Raw genomic sequence first — 27,049 nt, 5'->3', positions numbered from 1 at the left:
TCTTATATTTTCACAATGTTTTCGTCGATGTAACCTCCACAAGGACACATGGCATAGTGGATAAAGTATTAGGGAAAATTCAGTTGTAGATTACACTGTTCTGGAGCTTGAAGGTTCAATCCTCAGTGTGGGCGATACTCAAAATACAATTATAAATTACTTAGGACTTCTACCCAGTCATGGCTGATGGAATGAGAGCATGTTGTCCTTATGGTTTAAATAAATAAAATTAATTCTGTGTATGATGTTTTTGAATTTTTCAGATCAGGATTTGTTATTCGTATCATTTGGTTTCATCGCGCTACTATTCTGATCTTGAGCGTGATTTTCACGTCTCAGTCGATCTAACCTCCAACCTTCTTCAGCTGTATCTTGTCGAACTCAGGAATGTTTCTGTCAAACTCGGGAATTTGGACAGAATTTCGAGCAGAACCCTTTATTTACTTCATGGGAGTAGCATGCTCTTATTCCGTCAGCCATGACTGGATAGAGGTCCCAAGTAATTTGTAATTGTATTTTTCGGTTGTCCACACTGAGGATTGAACCTTCAATCTTCAGGAGAATATCACTTTTTACAATTGCGTTTTCCAAGTATTTTAGCTATTGCGCCATGGGTCCTTGCGCCACAAATTCGACAAAAACATTCCCCAAGTTCAACAAGATACACCTGAGGAAGGTCAGAGATCAACAGAAACGTGAAAATCACACTCAAGATGAGAACAGTAGTCCGATGAATCCAAATAATACAAAATTCTGTGTAGTTCAACAAGATACACCTGATGTTGTGAAAATAAGATGAGAACAAAAGTTCAAATAAAACAAATTACAAAAACAAAATGGCGGCAAAACAAAATTTTTATAATTATTAAAAAATAATTTATAAATTTGTTTTTTTTTTTGTTTTTTTTATCACAAATAGAAATGAAAAATTGTTCAACTCATACCTCCTGGTTTTGCCGGGGATAGACTATTTTGGGGTGCGTGTTGGAAGCGAATAAGAAATGATAAATAACAGCTAAATACGGCCGATAAGTCATCAGCGAATAATCTTGCTGCGTGTTGATATAATTTGATACTTCATCCACAAAACCAAGCCAATGAAGTGCCATGTTGATCTAAAAAATAAAAAAAGTCAGACATTAACAAACATCTAATCATTCTTTAGAAGTTCTTTACTCTGAGAATATCAAGAATAGACTACAAAGAATACCAGCATTCCCAATTTGTTAACACCTATCACTCAAACAAAAATTATTTTAATTCATTTTGAATAGTAGTTCATTCTTACAACATGTAAGAAACAAGCAGTCGGTTCTGAAGTAAAACGCTCAAACAACACCAACAAAAAATTCTGTTCTAAATATGTAAATATTAAAAAAAAAAAAAAAAAAAAAAAACGTTCCCATAAACTTAGGTTCAGAAATGCCTGGTTTTAAGCCATTGAAACAAATACTGATCAACATTTTTGCTGTTGTAAACACCTAACACATTTTATCACATTTTCATATTAACATGTCATAATAATGTTGATTTCACTCTTTTTATTCTCATAAAAACTATACCTTTTGTAGCCATTTTTCTTTCAGTTGTGAACAATGCTCATTGAATCAAAACCAAGATATATTTAAATGAAATATTTTTGGTCTTGAAGAATAAAAAAAAATAAATAAAAAAGAAAGGAAAAAGTCCTCACACTTCCCTCTCTGCATTTCTTTCTGCTTTAGTTTATGAATCCATCTCCAAATTTCCTTAAATATCACGAAATATTTACACGAAGTACATCCTCAGTCAATGTCTTTTTTTTTTATATACAAATCGCTACCATCTTTATGTTCGACCGAACTAATAAAGAGCAGAAAACACATTGTGGATGCATTTTCAGCAGATCCATAACTCTTGCTTCCTCTGTTTTGTCCCTTGATTCTCACCATGAGCAATGTTTCTGAAAAAGGGAGAAAATACTGTCCTCTGCCTCAGTGTGTGCACTATCTGGTTATAAGTGTTACAAGTAAGTTTTATCTAGAATACCACTGTCTGGATGATCATCCAAAGACTCGAACATTGCAGTAACTCCCAAGGAGCCTGTCCTATCAGCAGGCGCATAATACCAGGACAGCTATATTACCATTTGGTGAATAGAGTTTAAATGATGCGGCAGTTTTCTGTGGAGTCCCTCGATGCCATATTAGTGAGATCAGATGCAGCTTTTCTTTCTTCAATGGTCTACAAAGAAAATCTATAGCCTGTTGTTTCCGTGTGAAACTGGTATTAGCCCGACTGTTTCTTTAGATGGCTTCATAATCAGACATGGCCTCAAAACCCGACACTCAAGAACACCATGGTCATGGAATCTGCACTTCCATGAGGAACCATTTTTAAGGTGTTAGGGGCACTTTCTACGAAGATTTTAATTTGCCCTACATGTGTTTCTATGCTGCACTTGCTAACAGCACTGCTTTCATCTTTGCACTCTATCGACCCCTCACTGACAGAGTAAGGGATTATTGAAAAAATCTGATTTGGCTAACATTTATGTCTGTAGTGATTTTGACGTTTAAAATACCGAGTGGGTAGTCCACTCAAACAAGGCTGATGATTAAACAAGGTTCTGTCACATTTTTTCCCTTGCATATGAATTTACTCTCGACCATCAAATCCTTTCTCTCTAATATGTCTATAAAAGTAGTTATTGTTAGTCAAAACTTCAAAGCGTGTAGCATTTAGGTTAGCGTGCATCAAGGATCTATTTTGGACCCAACCTTCTTTGTCATCTTCAAATAACATTCTGAGATCATTCGTTAACATCTATCCAGAAGAAACAACTGTCTATGGCAGCACTTCAAAGAGGATTGATGATCTTTCTGACTCTTCTTTGTCTTGGAAAAAGTGGCTTGTTACAAATAACACTCTTAAAACAAAGTTTCAATATAGCACTCAAGTTCAGAGAGTTAAATAATATGAAAAACTTGTTAACATTGAATTTGAATACGAACACACTGTAGTCAGCTGGAAAACAGTTCCATAGTATTGCATTTCATAGACGGGACATTCTTGGAAAGTAACTTTGTTCATGGAAGTTTTATTTGGTTTCAGTAGATATTTTTGTAGTGGCTATAGATAGACATAAAGTATATCAAAAGATTAGCAAAACAAAAATCATAAAAAAAACTTACTTTCTTATTTAAATTAGTTTCAGTGTAAAAATATGTCTTCATCTATTCGTATCATTCATATATTCATTTGATATCCAGAAACTGTCTTAATGTATTTGCATTGGAATAACAACAATATATAAGAATTGAATAAAAATAATATTTAAACTAATGAGATCATATTATTTGAATTATTCAGACTACCGTTTTTATTTTGAATGTTAATTGCAGAATGTTTGAAATGTTTCAAACATGGCGGCTTATACACCCAAAGAAGGTCAGAGGTTGCATCAACTTAAACATTGTGCAAACAACACTAAACATGAGAGCAGTAGTCCAAATAATACAAATAATTATTCCTCATCTCAAAAATTCGGACTATAATAGTCATGGAATATTTTTTTTTTTTTTTTTTACATAGGCATCAACACTTATCAAGGTCCAGAGGCCACTCGAGGATAAGGGTTAAAGAGTGTGTACAGTAGTCAATTGGACAATATAATAATCATTAGTAATGGAAATTTGTTTTTTAGGGGAAGGGGAAGTATTTAGGAGAGAGTCCTCATCAACTTTTAAATGTAAGTATATTTTTCTCTTTCATTTTGCAAAGTACTTCATTTCCTTTTAAATTTTATCCAAGATTTTTATCTGTATTGTCTATTATCATCTATATTTTTCACTTGTGGCATTTGTGCCAATTTTACCTGTGCCATTTTTTCCGGTATCATTTTTACCTAAATTTGTTATTATGCTCTATAAATTTGACTATGTTAAAATCAACAAAAATGTACAATTTTATCATTAATACCAGCAATAAATAATTAAGTTTTAACCAAAAAGAAAAAATAAATAAATATAATATACAATGCAAAAAGAATCGTTTATTAAATTTGAAATTAGGGTCAAATTTTTCCAATTCCGATATGTGCGAAAGTTGTGATTGTTTTTATTCTCGATATTAATTTCAATTAATCAAAACCAAAACTAATTTAAACCTATTACATCTAATTCATGTACAATGTAAAAATAAAAATAATAAATTCTGTATTTTTGTAGCACCTATTGGACCAAGTCCAATGCTAGGAAACTGCATATACATTTGTATATCAACAACAGTAGAGAAAGTCGCTATTGCAAAAATGGATAAAGTTGCCAACGCAGAAACACATGCAGAATCAATAAAACCAACCGATTCCATTTGGTCAATCGCAGCTGCTCGTTCCTCAGCTAATACAACCCGATATTACATAAACTAATAAAAGCAACTTTAATCTCATCAACATTAGTTAGGACCATTACGAGCAAAACCTCTGCACCCATCCATATCTAATTAGCAAGAATTGCCCTCCACCATTCTGATCCCACTGCTAATTTGATTTCCTGACAATCCTACTGCAGCAAATATGTTTAGTTGTCACCTGGTCAAGATCCGAGCATATTACGGGACAAGCACTCCATGACCAACCCCACAAGTGAGAAGTAATTAAGTTTTTAAGCCTTTTAGAGGGTGACCAGCAGAGGCTCATTATCTGCAAGGAAATTAATCAGAGAAGCAGACAATGGTGGCCTTGATGAATCTTCTTTAAACAATCTTGGTTTCAATGAATTGAAACAGCAAATCGAGGAAAGGAAAATCTGAAGACTTGAATATTAATTAAATAAAGCAGGCTGACCTTTAACCCTAACTCTGTCCTTTGAATGGTCAGAGGTTGTAAACAAACATGTGTCTGCTTTTAAAAAAAAAAAAAAAAAAAAAAAGTGCATTTTTTTCATGAGAAATTTTTGCTCAGAATTCTTTATTTATTTAAAAAAAAAAAAAAAAAAAAAAAAACAAATATAAAAGAAAAATTTTTATGATGTATGTACCTGGAATGAAACGAAAATATCATATTCCGAAAATTATATAAATCGATCAAGTAGTTTTATTTTTATAAAGAAAATAATTTTTAAGCAATTGTAGTCTGAATTTTTGAGTTATGTCCCTTTTATTTTTTTTTTTAGCTTGTTTTTAAAATGGCAGACAAGACAGCTGCTTTTCGACTAATCATAAGATTTGATTTTCTTATTTAAAAATAAAACTATTTTATCAATTTACATGATTTTTGGAAAATGTCATTTTCATTTTGTCATGAGTACATACATTATAGTGATGTGACGATTCCAAACTTTTTCCCAGATTTTGATACAATTACCGATTTTGTTCTAACTTCCTGATTTTGATTCTTTTAAAATTTCTTAACATTTAATTAAAAATCTGATGCTTTTTAAAAATGTTCAAACCACTGTACCCCTCCTCCGTATAATGTCCACATATATTTTGCAAAACATAAAAATACACTTAGAAGGGGGGGGGCGTATATTACAAGATTAGATTTTTCTCAACATTTTTCTCAGTTTTTCTTGTAATTGATTGAAAATTGTGAGACAAGATTTGTTTTCCTTTTAAAACAAATCTCATTTTCATTTGGTCGTCATCAATGCAATTTGAAATTTTCATAAACGATTAAAAAGAATCAACGATTGGTATGCAAAATAAGAAAACAGTTCCAGAACAGAATAGTTAACAAAGCCCATCCCATGTCAATAATGAATTTCTACATAGTAAGGTTATTATTTATAAAAAAACACGTTTTTAACTTTGTGGTGGGTCTCTGTTAACTACTCTCTATCTTCCCTCTATGAAAAAATGTTCATATTTTCCTCGCAATTATAAAGATTTCGCCAGTTATTAGATTTATTTGCTAGAAAGAAAAACAAGATAATAAGAATAGCAGTAGCAAATAGATTAACACCTTTAACTAAATCATTCACCCAAAATGAGGTTCTACTTTTTTTAGATAATTATATGGTGGAAAACAGTTTTGCACATAACTTTAAGGTAAAACGATAATCATTTCCAGCCCATTCTAAGTTTTTAATCAATTCTAATCACTCAAAAATCAAAACAAAAAAAGCATAAGTTTCGCTCGATTGTTGACATTTATTTGATGTGTTTCTACCAGCGTTTGTTTAATTTTTGAATTTGAGCAGTTATCAAGAGTCCTTGTGAAGGGCTTTCATTTTTTTTTTTTCTAACTCAACAGAATGAACATTACATTTGTTTTTAACTAAAAACAAACCGTAAAATAAGTTTAAAACACAAATAAACTCATCCAGGTAGGTAGAAGAGTCTAGCCCTTGGTAACATTTATTTGTAGCATATTTGTTTTTCATCTCTTTTATGTTCTGTTAGTTACATTTTTTTATGTCATTATGACATTAAATTAATGTTTACTTTTAAAAAATAGCTTATCCTCAAATGGCTTAGTCATAATAAGTGGTGACTCATTAGTAAAAAAAAAAATAAAATCTCAGTTAAACTTGGAGGAATTATATATGCAGTTATCTCCCTTCTCAACTACCCTCTACCTTTACAATTTTAAAAAATTTCAGACATTATTTTATGCTAAAAAAAAAAAAAATATCACAGACCAATTCATCATGAGAAATGCAGTAATTTATATTTTCAGAATGCAATATTGCAAAAAATATAGTTTTAGGTAAAAGAAAAAGATAAATACATTTTAGCTAATATTTTGTGTCATTTAAAATTATGAAATTTAATTTTTTGAATAAAATAGATATTTGTGCATTGACAATATTTTTAGCTAAACATGTTTTTCTCCATGGTTTATTTTGTTTTTCATAACAAAGTAAAACAGATTTTGTTGCGCATGCAATATTAGTGTTTCAATATTAGCATTGGTTTATTTTACATACCCGCTCCATTCCAGGGTCCTTAAATTTGACTTCTAGATAATTTTGAAAAAGGCCATGCATTATCTTGTCAAATTCTCCAGCTGCTTGTGTGGCTGACAAAATGTGATGGAATCTAGAATGACAAGAAGTAAAAGTTAATGATGTAATAAGTACGAATACAGCCAAGTTTCTCCTTATAAGGTAAGTCATAAATACAGACTCGTAGAGCAGTTTGGAAGAGACATCGAAGAATACACCAAAAGCCCTGTAGCCAATACCACTCAACTACTTAGAACAAATATATCTCTTTCGCAAGATATATTTGTTAGTAATTGGAGAAATGACTAATCTCCATTCCACATTGACCTCTTCTTCAATTGGGATGTTCAAATAAGTATGAGATATTTGCATTTTCTCAGATAATTACGTTTTTGAATTTTTGAGATTAGGATTGATTATTCGCATTATTTGGATTCTTTGGGCTACTGCTCTCATCTTCAGTGTTATTTTCAAGTATCAGTTGATGCAACCTTCAACTTTCTTTAGGTGTATCTTGTCAAACTCGGTAAGCTTTCTGTCAAACTCGGGAATCTGCACAAATTAATTCAAACATCCTCTATTTAATCCATAACGGTAGCATGCTCTTGCTCCATCAGCCATGACTGGATAGAAGTTTTAAGTAATTCGCAATTATATTTTGAGTGTTGTCCACACTGATGATTGAATCTTCAACCTTTAGAACTCAATTTTACCAAGTACTTTTTTCACTATGCCACAGGTCCTTGAAAGATTCCAGAGTTTGAAGACGGCTGGAGGTTACATTGAACAAAACGTGAAAATAACACTCAAGAAGAGAATAGTAGTCTGAAGAATGCAAATAATATAAAGACTGAGAAATCATCCGGAATTTAGATCCTGAGCCCAACTCGTTACTCCAGAAAAAAATGTAGAAGTGAGAGAAAGAGGATAAGGATAAAAGATGATAGGAAAGAGAGTAAGAAGAGAAAAAAATGCTGAAAAAGAAAAAGTTTGAGATCAGCAATTTAAAAAACAATTTTACATTTCTAAATTTTTTTTTTAATTTTTAATGCTCCGATATATTATCGACGTCCTCCCCCCTCTCAAAGTATTAGGGATTTCAAAAGAAAAAGAGAGGGACTATAACAAAAAAGAAATCAGTTGATCAACAGAACAACAGTTATAGGAAGTGAGCTTAGTAGATAGACAATGGGAGGACGTTACTCACCAAGAGACACAAAGAAAGCTGAAATAGGATTGTTAATCAAGATGTGGCAGTGACTGAGACAAAAGTTTAAGCATGGATGTAGATATATTTAGACTTAGTTTATGGATAGTTTGGAATTGTTGATGGTAGGTTGTGACTCAGAGTTGATGAATTGATCAACCGATTAACCAACATGGCCTCAGCAGAAAACTAAGATGTGGAGGTTAGCATTCAGGGGATTGACAGTCTCACACATGCATCTAGAGCCCAACTAATATGTGTTGGAGTTTGTGTTTTCTTTTGTTTCACTTGGGCTATTTTGATTTTTTGTACTTGTAAACAGGTGCTCGCCTCCTCAACAGTCGCCGATGCGTGAGAAACGACAACATGGCTGAAAGAGAAGATGAAAGAGAAGAAACACGACATTGGAGAGCAGCAATTGTGATTAAGCAGGGGAGCACATGGGGCCACACTAATGACTTACATTTTTGGATCAAATAGATTTGAGGCACCCAAAACAAAGCAAGTACACTTTCACTTCCGGTTATTTTGAATTAGGATAAAAATCAAAACTACACATATGTTTATATCTATAATAGTATGTAAATAAAACCATCACACAGAAGAAAAAAAAACAAGTTTTCTGATAACAACAATGAAAGGATTTATTTAATTATCTATATTATGTAATTGCCGGGCAATACCGGGTAGGAAGCAGTTATTCAGTTATCGGTTTATCTATCTATCTGTCTATCTATCCAATTGTCTATCGATCTAGCAAAGTAAACAATAGATTGAATTGTGGGAAACAATAAGTTGAACAAGATGAAGGTGCAGAAAGGGTCATGCTGTGACATAAATCAAACTCTGTGACCGATCAAGTTACACCGGAAGGTATGCAAACGGGGACCGGATCTGATGTGATGGTTTGAAGAAACTGAGTTAATTTTAGTGAGTTTGTTCTTAGATGCCAAAGAGACAAGATGTTAAACATGCTCCCCATAGGGGGGGGGGGCGACAGTTTCCAAATGAATGCAAAGAAACCACAAGCCAAAGATCGCCATTCACTCCAGTTTCTGCTGTGAGGATATGCCAGGGAGTAAATTAAAAAAAATATATAAAAACGACAATTCATCTTGGGTTTCTGTCTTGCATGCATCTTTCTTTGTTGAAACAGAACCAGCTCCACCAAGATGATCGAAGAAACACCAGCAGAAGCAGATATGTTGTCACGTTATGCAACCACACTCAGAGACTAGACGAGCACGGATTATTAAAAAAAAAGAGTTAAACAGTTACATAAAAGAAATACACAGCTAGAGAACACACCCAGCTAGATAAGAACATGACCATATAATAATATAACATCTAAACCACTTGATGAAAAGGTGGAAGAAAGTTTCCAAGTAAAGAAAGAATAGATAGAAAGTTCTTTGGATTGCAGAAAGTCTATCAGCGATTATCTTCAGATGAAGACAGTAGATGCTTGAACATCCAGGACAGAGTAGGAGTACATCTTTCCTTGTTACTTCCAGGATTTTTTTCTGCTGACCGACCGTGATTCCCAAAAAGGTTGAAGTAGTTCTTCAAATGGAATCAATGCGCCCATCACATTAATTAGTCAGTGTGTAACCAAATCACCTAGCAGAGGCATTTCTCTGCAAGAGAAAATAAGTGTTTATTTATGACTGCTCCAAAATTGTCTTGGTTAAAAAGGATTTCTCTTTTACTGGTCAAAGACAGGAAAAATATTGATAAAATAACGCAGAACTCCATCCTTATGAGGAAACAAATAAATAGGGACACTCTGCAATGTTTTTTTTTTTTTTGTAATATAAGAACTTTCTTCTTTTTCTTAAAATAAATATTAAAAAAAACAACTTTTTTTTAACTCTTTCACCACAAAAAAGGCATTTTGCCACTTGGATACAAGAAACAGCCATTTGAGATTACGTCTACAGAATCACTATGTGAGGTTGGTTGGTTGTTTTACAGCATATCAACCCTTTTCGGGTTATTTAATGCCGAATCCAAAGATTTTGAAGAAAAAATTTTTAATAGAATATATTTGCTGTTTTCAAGTCGGTTTCTATTTAACCCATAGTTGGAACCCTAACAGGTACTACCACTCCGGGTCAGAGTGGACCTGGGAGCAATGGCAATTAAAGGGTGGCTCCACACTCCCCAAAGCCCGCAAGCTGGGGCCTCACCACTGGATATAGTTTAAGGTCATATCCAGGACCCCCATTGAGGGACTTTTACCCTTTGCAGAGAGGCAGTCGGTGTATTCTAATGCCCCACCAACAGGGCCCACTATGTAAGGAGTTGAGTATCAAGATATCTGCTTTCTGCTTGCCCGCAGAGAGGATTGAATTGTCAATTTCTAAAAGATTATAACTTACAACTAAAATTTCGCCTAGTACTTTATCTGTTATGCCACGGCTGACAGAACGAGAGCATGCTATCACCACAGATTAAATAAAGAGCTCTGGTCGAAATTATGAGCAGATTATTGAGTTCAAAAGGAAGATTCTTGAGTTTGACAAGATACACCTCAAAAAGATCGGCAGTTACACTGACCAAAACGTTGTACGAATAATACTCAAGGTAAATTGTGACCGAGATGTAAGAGGCTATTGTGCATTAGGAACCACACCTATCTACAGGGACACTAAGTAGGGAGTTGAGCAGCAAGATGTCTATTCACATTACATTTAAACTTCTGCATGTTAATACAATTGGGGAATTCCAAAATCTAGCAGTTCAAGTGAAATAATCCAAACACAAATTATCAAAACATATCTCAAAAATTATCAAAACCTTATCTCAAAAATTATCAAAATCTTATCTCAAAAATTATCAAAACCTTATCTCAAAAATTATCAAACCTTATCTCAAAAATTCAGAAACATAAACACAAGTTATGTATTAAATTGATTGACTAATTTGTGTCAGATTCATGTTTAATTTTAAGTAACAATTTTGATTTCTCACTTGATTGAAAACAAAGAAAAATAATTTCAAAATATCCGCCTTACATTTTAGTTAATGGAGTCTTACACAGAAAAGATAAATATAGAAAGAGTTGCTCCACGGAATATTATAATAAAACATGAAATCATTTTTGACCCTCTTAATAAGGGTTCACATCATTTGTGACAACACCCTCCCACTCCTCCGCCATAGTTTTATTCCTAGCCAAAATACGCCATGAGCATTTCTGTTCTTTAGTTTGGAGTATTGCCGTGGTGGCAGAGGGGTGAGGCCGTCTAGCAACACCCTCACCTCCTATTAGGATAATCCTTAACTGGCAGCTGTAGGTTTGCTAATGAGATAATCCCCTCCTCAGCAAACATGAAATTTCTGCCACTCTCACACATCCTCCAGCCTACACCCAAAAATCCCAACCCTGCTTTCTTAATGTTTACAAACACCCACCCACCCCCATATCTCCTGGTGACACACTTTCATCCTTCTTCAATCCATCAACATTGAAAGGTAGAAACCAGATAAAGGAGCCTCAGGCAGGCCTAAGAGTGGACAAAGGCAGAAGGTGGGATGGTGAGTAGTAGTAGGAGGGGGTGGGGGCATTTTTCCAAGCTGGTAAATTTTTACATTGGATGATCACTGAAGAACACACACACAAAGTTTTTTGTTGCATACAAACTTTTAAAGATTCTTGTTCCAACAGAGGAATTCAATCAATTCAATTTATTTGGCAAAAAAATAAAACCAGCAGCATACTTTAATTTCCATGTAGGGAAAGGATGGTAGAAGAAATTTACACAGAAGAGGATACAATAGCTGAGCACCTGTCCAAATTCACCTCAAGTTGTTGTGCCATTGGTGCATCTATTACCTCATTTGGAAGTCTATTTCCAAGGTTCAGGGATTCTGATTTATAAAGCATCCCTCCTTTGGTTCAATCAATGGCGGTGAAATAATTTCTTGTAGTGTTCGCTAATGATGGGATGATTCCAATATTTTTTCCGTTTTTTTTTTTTTTTTTTTTTTTTTACATGGGGGTTACCACTTATCAAGGCCCGGAGGCCACTCGAGGATAAGGGTTATTGAGTTTACAGCAGTCAATGAGATAACATCATAGTAATCGTTAGTAATGGAAATTTGGTAAATTGGATTATTTAAAGGGACGGTTCATCAAGAATTTGTTTATGTTGAACTTGAAGACAACTAAATTGTAGTCAGCTGGAAAACAGGTAAACGGAAGAGAGTTCCACAGGCGTGCAGCTCTAAGAAAGAAGCTTTGTTCATGGAATTTACTTCCAATACAATTATTGATTCCATACTAAGTTCCCAATTCCGGTACAATTACCGATTCTAATTCTTTATAAATTTCTAAATTTTTAATTACAAAGTTATTATTTTTCCTGATTATCATAAAAACACATGTTAAAGATATATATTTTTACTCAAACGTAAAAACACTTATAGAGGAAGGGACGATATATAGATTTTACAGGGTGGGGCATAAGATGGAAATTTCCACTTGTTTTTCCTCCCTCAAGGGGTCAAGATTAACAAAGAACGTTACATTGATTGCATTTTTAAAGATGCACTAACTCTATGGTGTAATTCTGTGTACGATGATGAGGTCTGGACTCTCCAACAAGATGCTGTGACAAGCCACACTGCTCATGTAGCAAGTCGTGTAAAGACAACTGTTAGTCCTAAATCACGAAAGAAGAATGGCCTTCCTTATCACCTGATCTTAACACTCTTGATTATTCTTGTGGTCAACCCTGGAAAGTGAAGGTTGCTCTACTCCTTGTCAAAATATTAAAGCTTTTAAGAAAAATTTTAACAAATGCTGATAGAAAATACTCTTAGATGTTTTGCCTGCTGCTATAGATGATTTCCCCAAAAGACATCGTAATGTAGTGAAGACTCGAGGGAAACATTTTGAATCAAATTTATGCCATATTCTTCGTTCAGTATTTGCTAATCATTTTCTGTAATCGGGTTTTGTAATAAATCATTTTGTGAGGATAAATAAGACTTTTATTTTGTAACAGTATTTATGTCCCACCCTGTAGTTTGACGGGTAGTTTAAAATCAATATCTATTTGTTTTGTTTAGAATTACTAACATCAGTGGAAGATTTTGTTTTAAAAAAAATCAAATGAAAAATAGATAAAGGAATCGGTTTTGGCATCAGAAAATAGGTACAAATTTTTCCGATTCTGATCCTCCAAAAAGTTCCGATTTTTCCAGTTTCCCGATTCTGATTAATCATCCCAACACTAGTGTCCGCAGAGACCTGTTTCTGGTGCAAGAGTGGATAACAGGTCTTGAGGTACATTATTATGCCCACTGATGAGATTATAGACCAAAATCAGATCAAGGAAGAAAAGATTAAGCTTTTTCAGTTGGCTTTTACATGGCAGCTCCATTAGATCTTGCACCGTTCGAACCCTCTCCAGATACTGGATATCACATATTAGATATAGAGAATAGGCCTGAAGAACATACTCTAAGAGCAGTCTGAGGTAAGCATAAAGAGAGAGAAATATTTCAGAAGCGAGTTTGCAAAAAGAAAAAGGTATGATTAATAAAATACTCCTTGTTTTATTAGCAACCTGAATACGACATGAAATATTTCTTTCTTTTTTTTTTTTTTGTAACTCATATTCACTCCAAACAAGGTAAAATTTGACTGAGATGTAAGAGGCTATTGTGCATTAGGAACCATGCCTATCTTACAGGGACGCTAAGTAGGGAGTTGAGCAGCAAGATGTCTGTTCACATTACATTTAAATTTCTGCATGTTAGTACAATTGAGGAATTCAAAAATCTAGCAGTTCAAGTGAAAAAAAACTTTCAGAGTAGAAAGATATCCAGCATCAGGGGACACCTACAGTGAAGAGATGGGATAACATTTTCAAAAATAATAATGTGCTCATGTTGCTCACCATATTTCTTAGAATATATATTCTAAAATTCATAATGATCTTTTCATTAGCTTAGGAGATTATCATATATATATATATATATATATATATATATATATATATATATATATATATATATATATATGTGTGTGTGTGTGTAAATGTCAACAGAAAGGAATAAATTGTAAGATGGTCAACATCATGAAATTTGGAATATAGGCTTTTGTCATTTACTCATTATATAATCTGTAATTACACTGAGCTTCTTAAATAAGGATTGGTATATATAAAAAGGAAATATAAGTGAATAAAAATATACTTCCTTCCACAGAAGTGTGTGTGTGTGTGTTTGTTGGATACATCAGTTTGTTGTAGGACAACGGAATCTGGTGTGAGAGATTGTCAGTTAACAATTTATATTCTTGTGAAGCACATTTAGTGGAAGCTCTTCAGAGCCTTATGCGTTGGTGGCACATAGCTTATGTCTCTTGAGGAATACAGAGGAGAAATGACAAGACACTATCTGTACACCTTAAGCTCCGTTTTGATGTTTATGGCTTAGTTTACATGTCTTTTCTATCAAAGGTTTTACTAACCTTTTTGATTCTTAGAAGCATCTCAGAACCAAGGGATCCATCATAGTAGACAGTGTTGCCATTCAAAGGCGTCAAATAAAGCTACTTTTGCACAGTACACCAGATTTTCATAAATATTAAGGTTCCCGTTAGATCAAAGTTAAGTGATGTTGAGCTTAGTAGGAAATGAGTGACCATTTGGAAATATCCGGTGTTGTACGTGCTCTCTGCTTATTTTGGCACTGCTTCCAGTCATTTTTCTGCCAAACTTCCATCATCATGACCAATCATCACGGTGTTGTCTCACCGTTCACCTGACACTCATCTAATAACTCTTATCCTTGAGTGGTCTTTGGGTCTTGATAAGTGATAACTCTTAACTCTTTCTTGGCTGACTTTAGCAAACAAACAAGTATACACAAGTTCACTTCTATTCATATAGTTGTAAAAATAAAAAAAATAAAAAAAAAAACTGCGGACAAAGAAAAAAAAAAAAACAGGAAAATCAAGAAGAACCAAAGAAGAAAAGGATTAGAAGATGTCTACACTGGAAGAATTTATAAAAGTGCTTGCATAATGGGAATGATTCTACGACTTTAGTGAAAAGCCATCAGTATAAGAGCTCCTTCAACGATAATCGTTGATGAAATTACAACACGCGTAACTGAATTAAAGATGATGGGAGACACTTGGGTGGAGGAAGAAAATTTCGCCAAACATGATTGAATTTGATGGAGTGTTTTTGTTTCTTTTTTTAACCCTAATCCACCTATCCTCTCCCCCATCTCAATCCTTGTCCGTTAGAAAGATATTCGCAGGAATTGAAGTAGAGATTAAGAAGTGAAGACAGGGAGGGTCAATAATAACGATAACAAAATTATATTAAACAAACAACTTAAAACAATTTCTGGTAGTCGTTACTGGCTAGGTTAACCTTTTAGCAAGACACATGGGGCTCACATGGTTTAAGCATGACGACTGGGATATGTCCCCCAAACTATAATGATCTTGTTCATCAAGTCTTTTAGGATTAACAAGGCACAGACGTACCATCACAGGGATTCTCCTATGCTTGACCTTGTTTGCTGGCTAGGAAAACATGACATTCCACCATCTCCCTTTCTCTTAAAATGGACAAATGCTTACCATACAATACTGAAGCAACACTAACCCTAGGCGAGTTGAACTGGTTGCCTCCAAAGGAGGAAGTTTCATGTAAGTACAGTTTGGTTTGATTGTTTTGTTTTATGGTATATCAACCCTTTTCGGGTTATTTAATGCTGAATCCAGTTATTTTGGAAACAGTTTATGCTTCAAGTTCTTTATATTTTTAAATATTTGTTTGTAGAGTTTCGTTTGGATGATTTGTTTTACGGAATATCAACTCTTTTTGGATTATTTAATGCCGAATCTAGTTATTTTGGAAATCGCTGAATTTCTGGTTTGGTTGTTTGATTTTATGGCATATCAACCCCTTTCGGGTTATTTAATGCCGAATCCAGTTATTTTGGAAATAGCATTCATGTTGTATTCAGTTATTTTGTAGAAGGTTTTTATTCTTCAAACTCTTTGTATCTTCAATCGCTAGTTTGTAATGTTTGATTTGGTTGTTTTATAGTGGATTTTATCATTTTTGTTCCCTGCCCTGCAAAACATGGATGAGTTTTGCAATGGGAGAGGGAAAAGCGTTACAGTATTAATGTTTGGTACATTTTAAGTTAGGAAACCAGTCAGAAAGTGGGGGGGGATAGAAAGAGAAAGCGGAAATGGAAAGAGGGAAAACATAATTAAGTTTTGCAAAATGAAGTAGAAAAACAAACAGCATCAATGTTAGGTGCATTTCGTCTCGGAAGCCAATATCTTCAGACAGCCTGATCTGATAGCACCAGCATGGAAGTATGAAATACTCAAGCAGTTTCCAGTTGCATGTAATATGCCCATCAGGGGAGATGATGACGTTAGGTTTTTGCAGTTCTTACAGAGATAGACATCCTCCTATATACAGCACCTGGTATTCCTGGTCACCATGATTATGCAATTAATGATGCTTGTTTGCTACTTATTTTCACATGGTTAAACTGGATTGTTCTTGTCAGACAGGTTGAGGATACAAGTTTGATGGCTTGTCTGGCTGCTGTTTCCAACTGATAGTACAGGAGCTCTAACTTTTAGGTAGCACTAATAGCTGCTTTAAATAAAAAGTACATTTCAAAGTTTTCTACACAAACGCAACATTGTAACTTTTACTCAGAATAATTATTTTTATACAAGAAGAACAACCGTTGAATTAGTATTTATTTTTCGTGCTTGGAGATGATTTTTGCTCCTTAGCAGTACAACTTTGATGATCAACACCAGAGGCTCTGGATGATGGAGATGATCCTCTTAATGTGTGACCTTAAGGGCAAATGTTACATAGCCCACTACACAATTCAGGTCATTACCCTTCCAATGAGCCTTCATTTGTTAAATTCTGATCAATAGTTGCTGAGATTTGGAACTTATAAAATTGCCAAAAAAAAAGGTGGCATATATATGTATGTATATATCTATACTAGTAGCCAAATTGAATATTGAAATGCTCATATCTTTGGTTCTATGGAATAAAATTACATAACCAATAAAAGATGCCCAAAATGTTTATATTTGTATATATAGTGTCCTGGCAGGCCAGCTTCAGTTTTGCTGCTCTAGGATGAATTTTGCTTAGGGTTTTATTTTTTTTTTTTTGGCTTGGTTGTCTTTCCTGTGGTCTTGCCAGGCCATTAACATATATATAGATATACCACCTTTTTTGGCAATTTTATAAGCCCCCTATTTCCAAAAGGGGGTGGTATATAACATATGAGAAATATTTGGAATCAAGTCCCTCCTTACTGTTATTTACGATCATATGAAACCATAGCAACAAGTTTTAGTCTCCTCTCCATGAAGGCCAGATGTTTTAGGGAAATATATATATATATATATATATATATTGCTAAACACAAGAGTGAGCAGAACCTAAGCAGAGGATGCAAATACTTTAATCCTATTGAAAAGTGATGAACCAATCAAAATTCATTGCCATTTTCTATATACTGTAATGCAATGGAAATGGTAAATCGTACCTTGCAGATGGACTTGTATTTGGCTGATTATTCGGCTGCATTGTCTGAAGATCTTGCACTGTAAGATATTTGCTTCTGTTAAAACAAAAAACGCAGAACACAAATTTATTTCACAAAATTAGATTTTGATTCAACAGCAAATGTTCCCCCCCCCTAAAAAAAATAAAATAAAATAAAATAAAAACAATTATTTTCCAAATTGAAATCCAACGTTAATCTTTGCACAAAATCAAGCAAAATATTTGATTCAGTGAATCTGAACAGAAAATATTGCGCGTTCCTTAAATGTTGAACAATCTTTTTTCAATTACATTAAGTAGTATAATAAACAGTTACATTGAATAGAATTGGAATAGAATTTCAATAAAAATGCCAAAAATAACTGAAATTCTTCAGATCTATCTTAACAGGAAAATTTCCAATTAAGTCAGAATCCTTCAAAAAAAGAAAGAAAAAATGCAACAGATTTTTTGGTTGTTGTTTTGGATTTTGAAATGTGAATTTTTTTACTTTACATTTTGTATTAGTCTAGATGAAGGAAGATGAAGTTAAAGAAGAAGATGTTAAAGAAGATCAAGTTGAAACAGAAGATGTAGAAAAAGACATCAGAAACAAAGGAAAACGAGGGTAAAAGAAAATTTTTAAAATAAAAACGGCAAAGTTGAAATTGAAAAAGGTGAAGATGGTGACACTGAAAAAGAATAATTCAGAGATGAAGATAAACGCAAAGATAGAAATATCAACAATGAAGGCAAAGAGAAAAAAGACAAAAACAAAAAAAGACGGCAATGAAAAGAAAAAAAGTGGGCAATGAAGAGAAAAAAGGGGGCAATGAAGAGAAAAAAGAGGAAAATGAAAAGAAAAAAAACGGCAATGAAAAGAAAAAAAACGGCAATGAAAAGAAAAAAAACGGCAATGAAAAGAAAAAAAACGGCAATGAAAAGAAAAAAAACGGCAATGAAAAGAAAAAGGAGGGAAATCAAAAGATAAAGACTGCAATGAAAAAAGAAGGCAATCAAAAAAGAGGGACAATAAAAAAAAGAGGGCAATAACAAAAAGTGGGCAATAAAAAAAGGGGCAATAAAAAAAAAGGGACAATAAAAAAAGAGGGGCAATAAAAAAAAGAGGCAATAAAAAAAAGAGGGGCAATAAAAAAGAGGGACAATAAAAAAAGAGGGCAATAAAAAAGAGGGACAATAAAAAAAGAGGGCAATAAAAAAAGAGGGCAATAACAAAAAGTGGGCAATAAAAAAGAGGGGCAATAAAAAAAAGAGGGACAATAAAAAAAAGAGGGACAATAAAAAAGAGGGCAATAAAAAAAGAGGGACAATAAAAAAGAGGGCAATAAAAAAAAGAAGGACAATAAAAAAAAGATGGGCAATAAAAAAAGGGACAATATAAAAAAGGGACAATAAAAAAAGGGACAATAAAAAAAAGGGACAATAAAAAAAGGGACAATAAAAAAAGAGGGCAATAACAAAAAGGGGGCAATAACAAAAAGGGGGCAATAACAAAAAGGGGCAATAAAAAAGAGGGGCAATAAAAAAAAGAGGGACAATAAAAAAAGAGGGGCAATAAAAAAAAAGAGGCAATAAAAAAAGAGGGACAATAAAAAAAAGAGGGGCAATAAAAAAAGAGGGACAATAAAAAAAGAGGGCAATAAAAAAGAGGGACAATAAAAAAAGAGGGCAATAACAAAAAGTGGGCAATAAAAAAAAAGGGGCAATAAAAAAGAGAGACAATAAAAAAGAGGGCAATAACAAAAAGGGGGCAATAAAAAAAAGAGGGGCAATAACAAAAAGAGGGGCAATAACAAAAAGTGGGCAATAAAAAAAAAGGGCAATAAAAAAGAGAGACAATAAAAAAGAGGGCAATAACAAAAAGGGGGCAATAAAAAAAAGAGGGGCAATAACAAAAAGAGGGACAATAAAAAAAAGGGGGCAATAAAAAAAGAGGGACAATAAAAAAAAAAGAGGCAATGAAAAAAGTGGATATAGTATAAATTTCACACTAAAAAGGAATGGGATCTATATATATTAAACATTTACTAAAATCTAGTTAGTCAAACCCTCCCAACCCTTTCTAAATAATAGATACAGAACAATATAGGACAAAACATATACTACACTTTGAAATAGTTATTTGAACAAAATATAAAAATATTACATAATGAAAAAATGAGGCATAAGGCCACTAAAAAGTGTGGGATAATGGGTGTTGTTGGTCATCGTTGGTCTCAAATACTTAAAATTGTTTATCCTACTATAAACTAGAAATATCTCAGTCACCACAATACCACATTCATTTTAAGGACTGTCCTCCTATTTAAGGTAAACCTAAACTTAAAGTTTTTTTTGATATATTTACAGTAAATATTTTAAGTTAGAATTTCAGACCAAAAGTTCATGGGGGGGGGAAGCACTTTAAATGTTGACCCCTCCCAGACAATTCGCTTTTTTTTTTTTGCACCCCGCCCTTAAAAAAAAAAAAAAAAAAAAGATGAATATCAAAAAAATAAGTATCTTTTGTCCAAGACAATGCTGAAAAAGTATTTATCAACATTATGGGTGTGCCTTGTGTAGTTTTTCACTTTTAACTGGACAAATACACAGACAACTTTATTTTGTATAATAGAAGATAAAATATAGTACTCGTCTGTATGTCAATTTTATCAAATATTTCAAGAAATTCTTTGGAAATTAACTGACAAAATAAAAATAATAAATCTGATTTCTAAAGTGACTGTCTTGATTCTTTAAAAACTTTTGAAATACGACTCGACCATTGTTTTTCTCTTTTTTAAAATGTGTCTGGCCATTTTACTTCCATTTTTAAAAGGAATGGCCGGAATAATCGGCAATGATTTTTATCATTCATTTTTTTATGCACTCTCACTGTTAATAAAACACTAATGGATTCTTAAAAAAAAAAAATATGTGAAAAGTGATCTAAGTTTGATGGGAGAGAATTAATCCAGAAAAGTGTTTAGAACTTAAACAGAAAAATGTGTTTTGAAATGAAACAGAAAAATGTGTTTTGAAATGAAACAGAAAAATGTGTTTAGACTAGGGATGTGCCGTAAATTGGCCGATTAATAAGTTTTCTAATGGCAATTCATCAACAAATTTTATTGTCATAAATGATACTAATATTAATTAAATCATATTGTAATTGAAGACAAGTTAACTCCCTTTTTTGCTTGACAGTAAAAATTTATTGAAGTGACATGCATCGTTTATACCATATTAACAAATATTATTTCATCTTTCAGTTTTCATGTTGAGAAATTGTACAGTAAATTGTGACAGTGTGAGAATTGAAAATAAAGCATTCTTCATCAGTCATACTCTTGTTCCTCATTTTTGGACTCTTGCTACTATTATGTATATATTTTTATTTTTCTGGTTTAGATAATGTATATTTTATCGAGATAAATTACTAATTAGATATCAGACATAAGTAATTTAAATATGTAAAAAAAAATTAACTAAGTATTGACAACAACCTTCAACCATTATGGCGACCAGTTTCTGCTGGAAGTATTTTGATGGCAATCCCGAGAAGAAGAATACAGCTGTTTTCAAGTCATGTCAAACCATGATATCGAGGGGTGGCAAATTAGAATCGAAACTTTTGCATTCAAAGTGAGTGACGTTACCATTGTACCAACGTAACACACATATAAACCGATCAAACATTTAAAATTAAAAATAAACTAAGATGAATGTACAAAATGTTTAACGATTTTTTTTCAATTTTGTTTTGGAGGAGATAGAGTTTGAAAATATGGAGACAGACATATAGCTGTATACATATATATAGTCATCCACATACAGTACTGTTTTGCTGTTTCACAGCTCATCAGTGCGGCTAGACAAGCAACTACCTCAAGCGAGGATTAAAACCCGACCGCCCAAATGAGAGTCGGAGCTTCTAACCGTTGCGCTATTCAGCTGCTGCTAGGCAGGCAGTGAATTAATAATGTTTTGACATTGTCCAAATACCTAAGCTCAATTTGTTTACACAAAGAGCATTGCTTAATACGCTAATGGTAATTTGTATATCACTTCCCAATATGCTCAACCCAAGATAGGGAGCATTATATATATATATATATATATATATATATATATAGATATGACCATCCCTCTTGAAGAAGCCCGCATAAATCAGGCGAAACGTTGAGTATCCAGGTCCTTCCACCTCCATTTTATTTCATATATATATATATATATACACACACACACACACGTGTAAATTTATAAAAATGTATAAAACTAAATCTATAAATATTACAAGAAGAGAACAGATTTGAGAATATGATGGATGTGTAATGTAAATCCTAAAGACAAGTTTAAATCTTATGATCTCAAAGAAAAGTATGTTCTCTACGGTGTAATGTAGATTGAAATGTATTATGGACCAAGTCACTGCGAAAGGCATGTGAAGCTTCCTCCCTGTGCACCGCGCTGGATTCCTGACTCCAGAGCAGGCAATCAATGGATTTGATTGATTGAAAAACAGGCAGTTTTTGTCAGTTTTGAGGACAATAAAAATATTGAAAGTATAGAACATTTGTTAATCCTCATTTAATCCCGGGCAATGTCGGGTCTCTCTGCTAGTATATATATATATGACTTCATTTAATCACATAAATTAATAAACGAAAGTATAATTTTATGTGTAAACTAAGTATTTACTTTAACAGTGCTCAATACATAGGTATAGCTAGGTAGTAAGTCATAAAAATATATATGGCAATTAAGCTACACTATATATTCCGCATTTCATCCACACTAAGATTCGTCAGGGAGCCTGAATCCTAGAAAAAAAACAAAAAAAACATGTCTCAGTTTCTTTCCATTTTTTTTTTTTTTTTTTTTTTTTTTAAAGGAATTTAACGTTATGTCTAATACCTACAGTATTTCTGTTTATAATAAAATAAGAAATCTGCATTAATTAAAATATAATATTTATGCATATTTTAGAACTGGGCAATGCTGAGCAGCTTGCTAGTTGTTTATAAATTTAACTTGTGTTGTTTTGCTTGGAATGCAAATTCTTTGTTACAGCATTGAATGGACAATCATGACAGTGTGGTGAATGCACACACAGCTATGTTCACTCCTTCTCCCTCTGAACTTAGGGTAAGTTATTTTATTTTTTTACTATCTTTTCAGCATGAACAAAAATATAGGCATCCATTTTGTTTGTTTAGTGCAGTTTTGAATAAAATCACAAGTAAAAGCTTAAAATTTCAGCATGTTAAAAATATACAGATCGGTAGGTATTTAAATTATACTCATTGGTATAAGTTATTTGTTGTTTCCTTTTGTTTATGATTTCTTGACTTAACTATTCTGTACTTTAAACTCATTTTAAATCCAGATACAGGAAAACTGGAAAATATCAACAAAGAAAGCGAGAAAAAAATGTTTACTTTTTTGCATGTGGCATTCTGAAAACATCATACCAAACACTAAAGAGACTTTTTTGCACATCTTTCTGGCCAATATTTAAACTCTGTACTAGACGCATATTGAAATCTTTCCGTTGATGGTGTATAAACTGAAAAGATAAGAAAAATTTTAATTAGAACAAAAAAAAAAAAAAAAAAAACAATTAGATAAATAAAAACATTGTAGGAGGCAAATTTATCTACAAGAGATAATTGGCTTCGACAAGAGAATATGGTAAAACTTGTCGAGAGCATTTTGTTTTGGGGTTGCTTTGAGAATGGAATGGAAATTTAAATTTCGTTTTAATCTTTTTTTCATTACGCATGCGCAAATACAATCGGAAATAATCAAAAGAATAAAATCCATTAATTCAACAATCATACTTTCTATATAAAAAAAAAAAAACATTTTTTTTTTTAATTTTGATTTTTTTATAAAAATAAAATTTATTAACAAAAATGAAATAATTTTTAAACAAAAAAATGTCAATTTGGTAAAATTTTTGGGATTTTTTTTTTTTTTTTTTTACACATTAAGTCCCACTCATCCATTCACGTTCGAAATGTTGACTTTTATAGGCTTTTGGGAATGCTGACAACAAAGAATGGCTTTCGGAATAAACACCCCCAACTTCCCCCATGTTAAGAACCCCTTTCGAAATAGACACCGCCAACCTCTCCATATTAAGAATGGTTTTCAGAATAAAACCCCCCCAACCTTGTCAGCATACTCGAAAACCTATAAAAGTTAAAATTTTAAATGTGAACGGTGAGTTTTTGATTTTGTTGGCACATGCATAATTTAAAAAAAAAGAAAAGAATAAAATTGAACAAAATTTAAATTTCCATTCCGTTTTTAAAATAACCCCAAAACACAGCACTCTCGACAAGTTTTACTGAGAAAATGCAGTGATCATGTAATTTGGTCCTCTCAAATCTTCTTGTGATCATAAATCTGAAATAAAGTTAATATCTTACAGATTTTTGGCCTAGATGGATGTCTGCCTGACATATTGGCTTTTTGTGCACAAGTTCAAAGTTAACAGACCTCGTTTCTGAATTTTTGAGATGAGGATTAATTATTCCTATTATTTGGATCTTTGGACTACTGTTCTCATCTAGAATGTCATTTTCACAATGTTTTGGTCAATGTAACCTCTGTAACAGAGCCACTGACACGGTTCTATCAGCAGCAGTCACATGACAAATATGCAAATGATTGAACTAGTGTGCAAAATGATGTCACAGCGGTGGAAGAGAAAAAATATGAAAACAAAACAGAGAGAAAAAAAAATGCACCACATGGCAAGGAAAAAAGAAAAACATGTGCCGAGTGAGATGAGCGTTTGGCTCGGGGTGACAAGAGACTTAAGTACATGGCAGACGACATAAACTAAGACTTTTAAAACAGGAAGCAACGCGATATGTTAGAAAAATCATGAATAAATGCATTTCATTTCAACTACTAAAAAACAACAAAGAAAGTCAAGTCGAATTTCTTCATTTTGTTTTATGAATGTGTCAGACAACGTGTGGGTCCAACACTAACATGTAATGACACTATTGAGAAATAATGACTACGTTACATCTTAAGGTATATTTTGTCGACCTCAGGAATCTGCACAGAATTTCTAAACAAAATTTCATAAGTCCCGAGTACTTTCCAATCCTTCAGGATTCATCGTCAGGGATAAATTAATCTAATTAGTTTTGAACAATTCATAAATTTTTTTTTTATTTATTTATCCTTTTTCAGAATGCTATTTGATCCATGGGGTAACATGCTCTGGTTCATTATTAGTTATTATCATATATATTAGTGATGGGACGATTCCAATATTTTTCCCTCGATTCCAATACCAAGTCCTTACTAAATTACTGATTCCGATTTTGTATAAATCTCTAAATATTTAACTATAAGTAGTTATTTTTTCCCAATCATCGTAAAAACACATTTTAAATGTGCAGATATTTTCTTAAGCGTAACAAAATACACTTGTAAGAGATGATCACAAGATTTTAGTCATACTATTAGTTTAAAATCAATAATTATTTATTATTTCATCATTACCATCAGCAGTGGAAGATTTTACTTTTAACAAAAATAAATAGAAAATAACAAAAGAATTGGCATCAGAAGATAGGTACTAATTTTTTTGATGTCGATATGCTTAAAAGTTCTGATTTTTTTTTTTTTTCGGTTCCCAATTCCAGTTAATTGTCCCAACACTAATAATATATATATATATATATATATATATTAATAGACAAAAACTTTTTATTTTATTTAATGAATATGCTATTTTCGATCTTTCCAACTTCCAAATAACAGTCTTCACTTCTGATGGGAACTTGCTGATGTAATCACAATGTTTATCATAAGTCCGAGTACTTTCCAATCCTTCAGGATTCATCGTCAGGGATAAATTAATCTAACTGGTTTTGAGCAATTTATAAAGTTGTTTTTTTTTTATCCTTTTTTAGGATACTATTAATTTTAACCAATGGGAAAAAAGATAAATAAAATAATAAACCAATGAAAAAAAAAAAAAACTTATCTAGCTAATCTAAAACCTTGATTCCAGTAAAGCAACTGGCCCTGATGGGATTCCATTTGTAGTGCTCAAAAAGCTTCAACCAGAACTAGCTCCCATACTTACAAAGCTGTTTAAGCATTGTCTTAAGGAGAAATGCTTCCCAACAACCTGGAAAACCTCATCAGTATGTCCTGTATTTAAAAATTCAGGTGATCGGTCATTTCCCTCTCAATACAGACCAACCAATCTCCTATGCATCATGAGTAAGTTGCTAGAATCTGTTAAATAGAGAAGTAGTCAACCACCTCAGCAAAAATAACTTCTTCAGTGACATGCAATATGGTTTCCATTCTGCTAGATCTACAGCAGATGTGCTAAGGGTTATATCCCATAGGATTAGTGAATCTCTCGACGGAGGCTTCCTTTCTAGGTCAATTTCCCTTGACATATCAAAGGCCTTTGATAAGGTATGGCATAAAGGTCTACTCCACAAAATCTGCAACTATAGTATAGCTGGAAATGTCTTCTCAATTATTAAATCATTTCTCTCTGATAGGTTCATAAGAGTAGTGGTTGATGGGCAGAAATCAGAAGCTCACAGTAATGACGTTGGAGTCCCTCTGGGGTCCACCTTGGGTCCAACTCTCTTCAGCTGAAACCACTATCAATAATTCCCCTCACTCTTTATCTGTGCCTAAACCTAAACGTAGATTCCATGAACAAAGCTTCTTTCTTAGAACTGCACGCCTGTGGAATTGTCTTCCGTTTTCCTGCTTTCCAGCTGACTACAATATGGTTGTCTTCAAGTCTAATGTAAACAAGTTCTTGATAAGCCGTTCCATATAAGTTAACAAATTTACCGAATATTCATTAATAATGATTACTATATTTTCCAATTTCTACTATACACTCTTTAACCCTTATCCTCGAGTAGCCTCTTGGCCTTGATAATGTGGTGATGCCTGTGTGAAAAAAAAAACAAAAAAAACATCAATGATCTCTCAAATCACATCCTAAGATCATTTGTAGACATTTATGCTGAGGCCTACCATCTATGGCAACACTTCAAAGGCCATAACGACCAAGTTCTCCGATTATCTCTCCTCTGATCTTGATCACATGGTGCAATGGGGAAAGAGGTGGCTGGTTAATTTTAATACATCTAAAACCAAGCTTCTATCTTTCCATCATCAACGCTCTGATCCCCATCTGGCATCAATCAAAATGAATGGCTCTCGTGTTGGGGAGACTCCATGTTTGACAAGCTTCTAGGTCCGACTTTTACTCCTGATCTGAGACAGAGTACGTACATCAAATCCATTGCCAAGGTCACTGGAAAAATGGT

General features: G+C 33.0%; 1 protein-coding gene across 2 annotated transcripts in view; it reads right to left on the bottom strand.

Moving 5' to 3' along the window:
• Nucleotides 1–27,049, bottom strand: part of LOC145293030 (chromosome transmission fidelity protein 18 homolog) — a 219,728-nt gene that overhangs the window by 83,320 nt on the left and 109,359 nt on the right. For both annotated transcript variants that reach the window (XM_080139328.1, XM_080139329.1), the window contains exons 14-17: nt 23,150–23,277; nt 17,710–17,784; nt 6,912–7,023; nt 945–1,115 (exon numbers count right to left, since the gene is read on the bottom strand). In XM_080139328.1, coding sequence (XP_079995454.1) covers nt 945–1,115; nt 6,912–7,023; nt 17,710–17,784; nt 23,150–23,277 — 486 coding nt within the window. The remainder of the gene's footprint in view (nt 1–944; nt 1,116–6,911; nt 7,024–17,709; nt 17,785–23,149; nt 23,278–27,049) is intronic.

The sequence above is a fragment of the Euprymna scolopes genome, chromosome 14, assembly GCF_053919585.1.
Source record: "Euprymna scolopes isolate OS-2025 chromosome 14, ASM5391958v1, whole genome shotgun sequence".
In the NCBI taxonomy this organism is placed as follows: domain Eukaryota; kingdom Metazoa; phylum Mollusca; class Cephalopoda; order Sepiida; family Sepiolidae; genus Euprymna; species Euprymna scolopes.
This window is presented reverse-complemented; position numbering and strand designations above follow the sequence as displayed.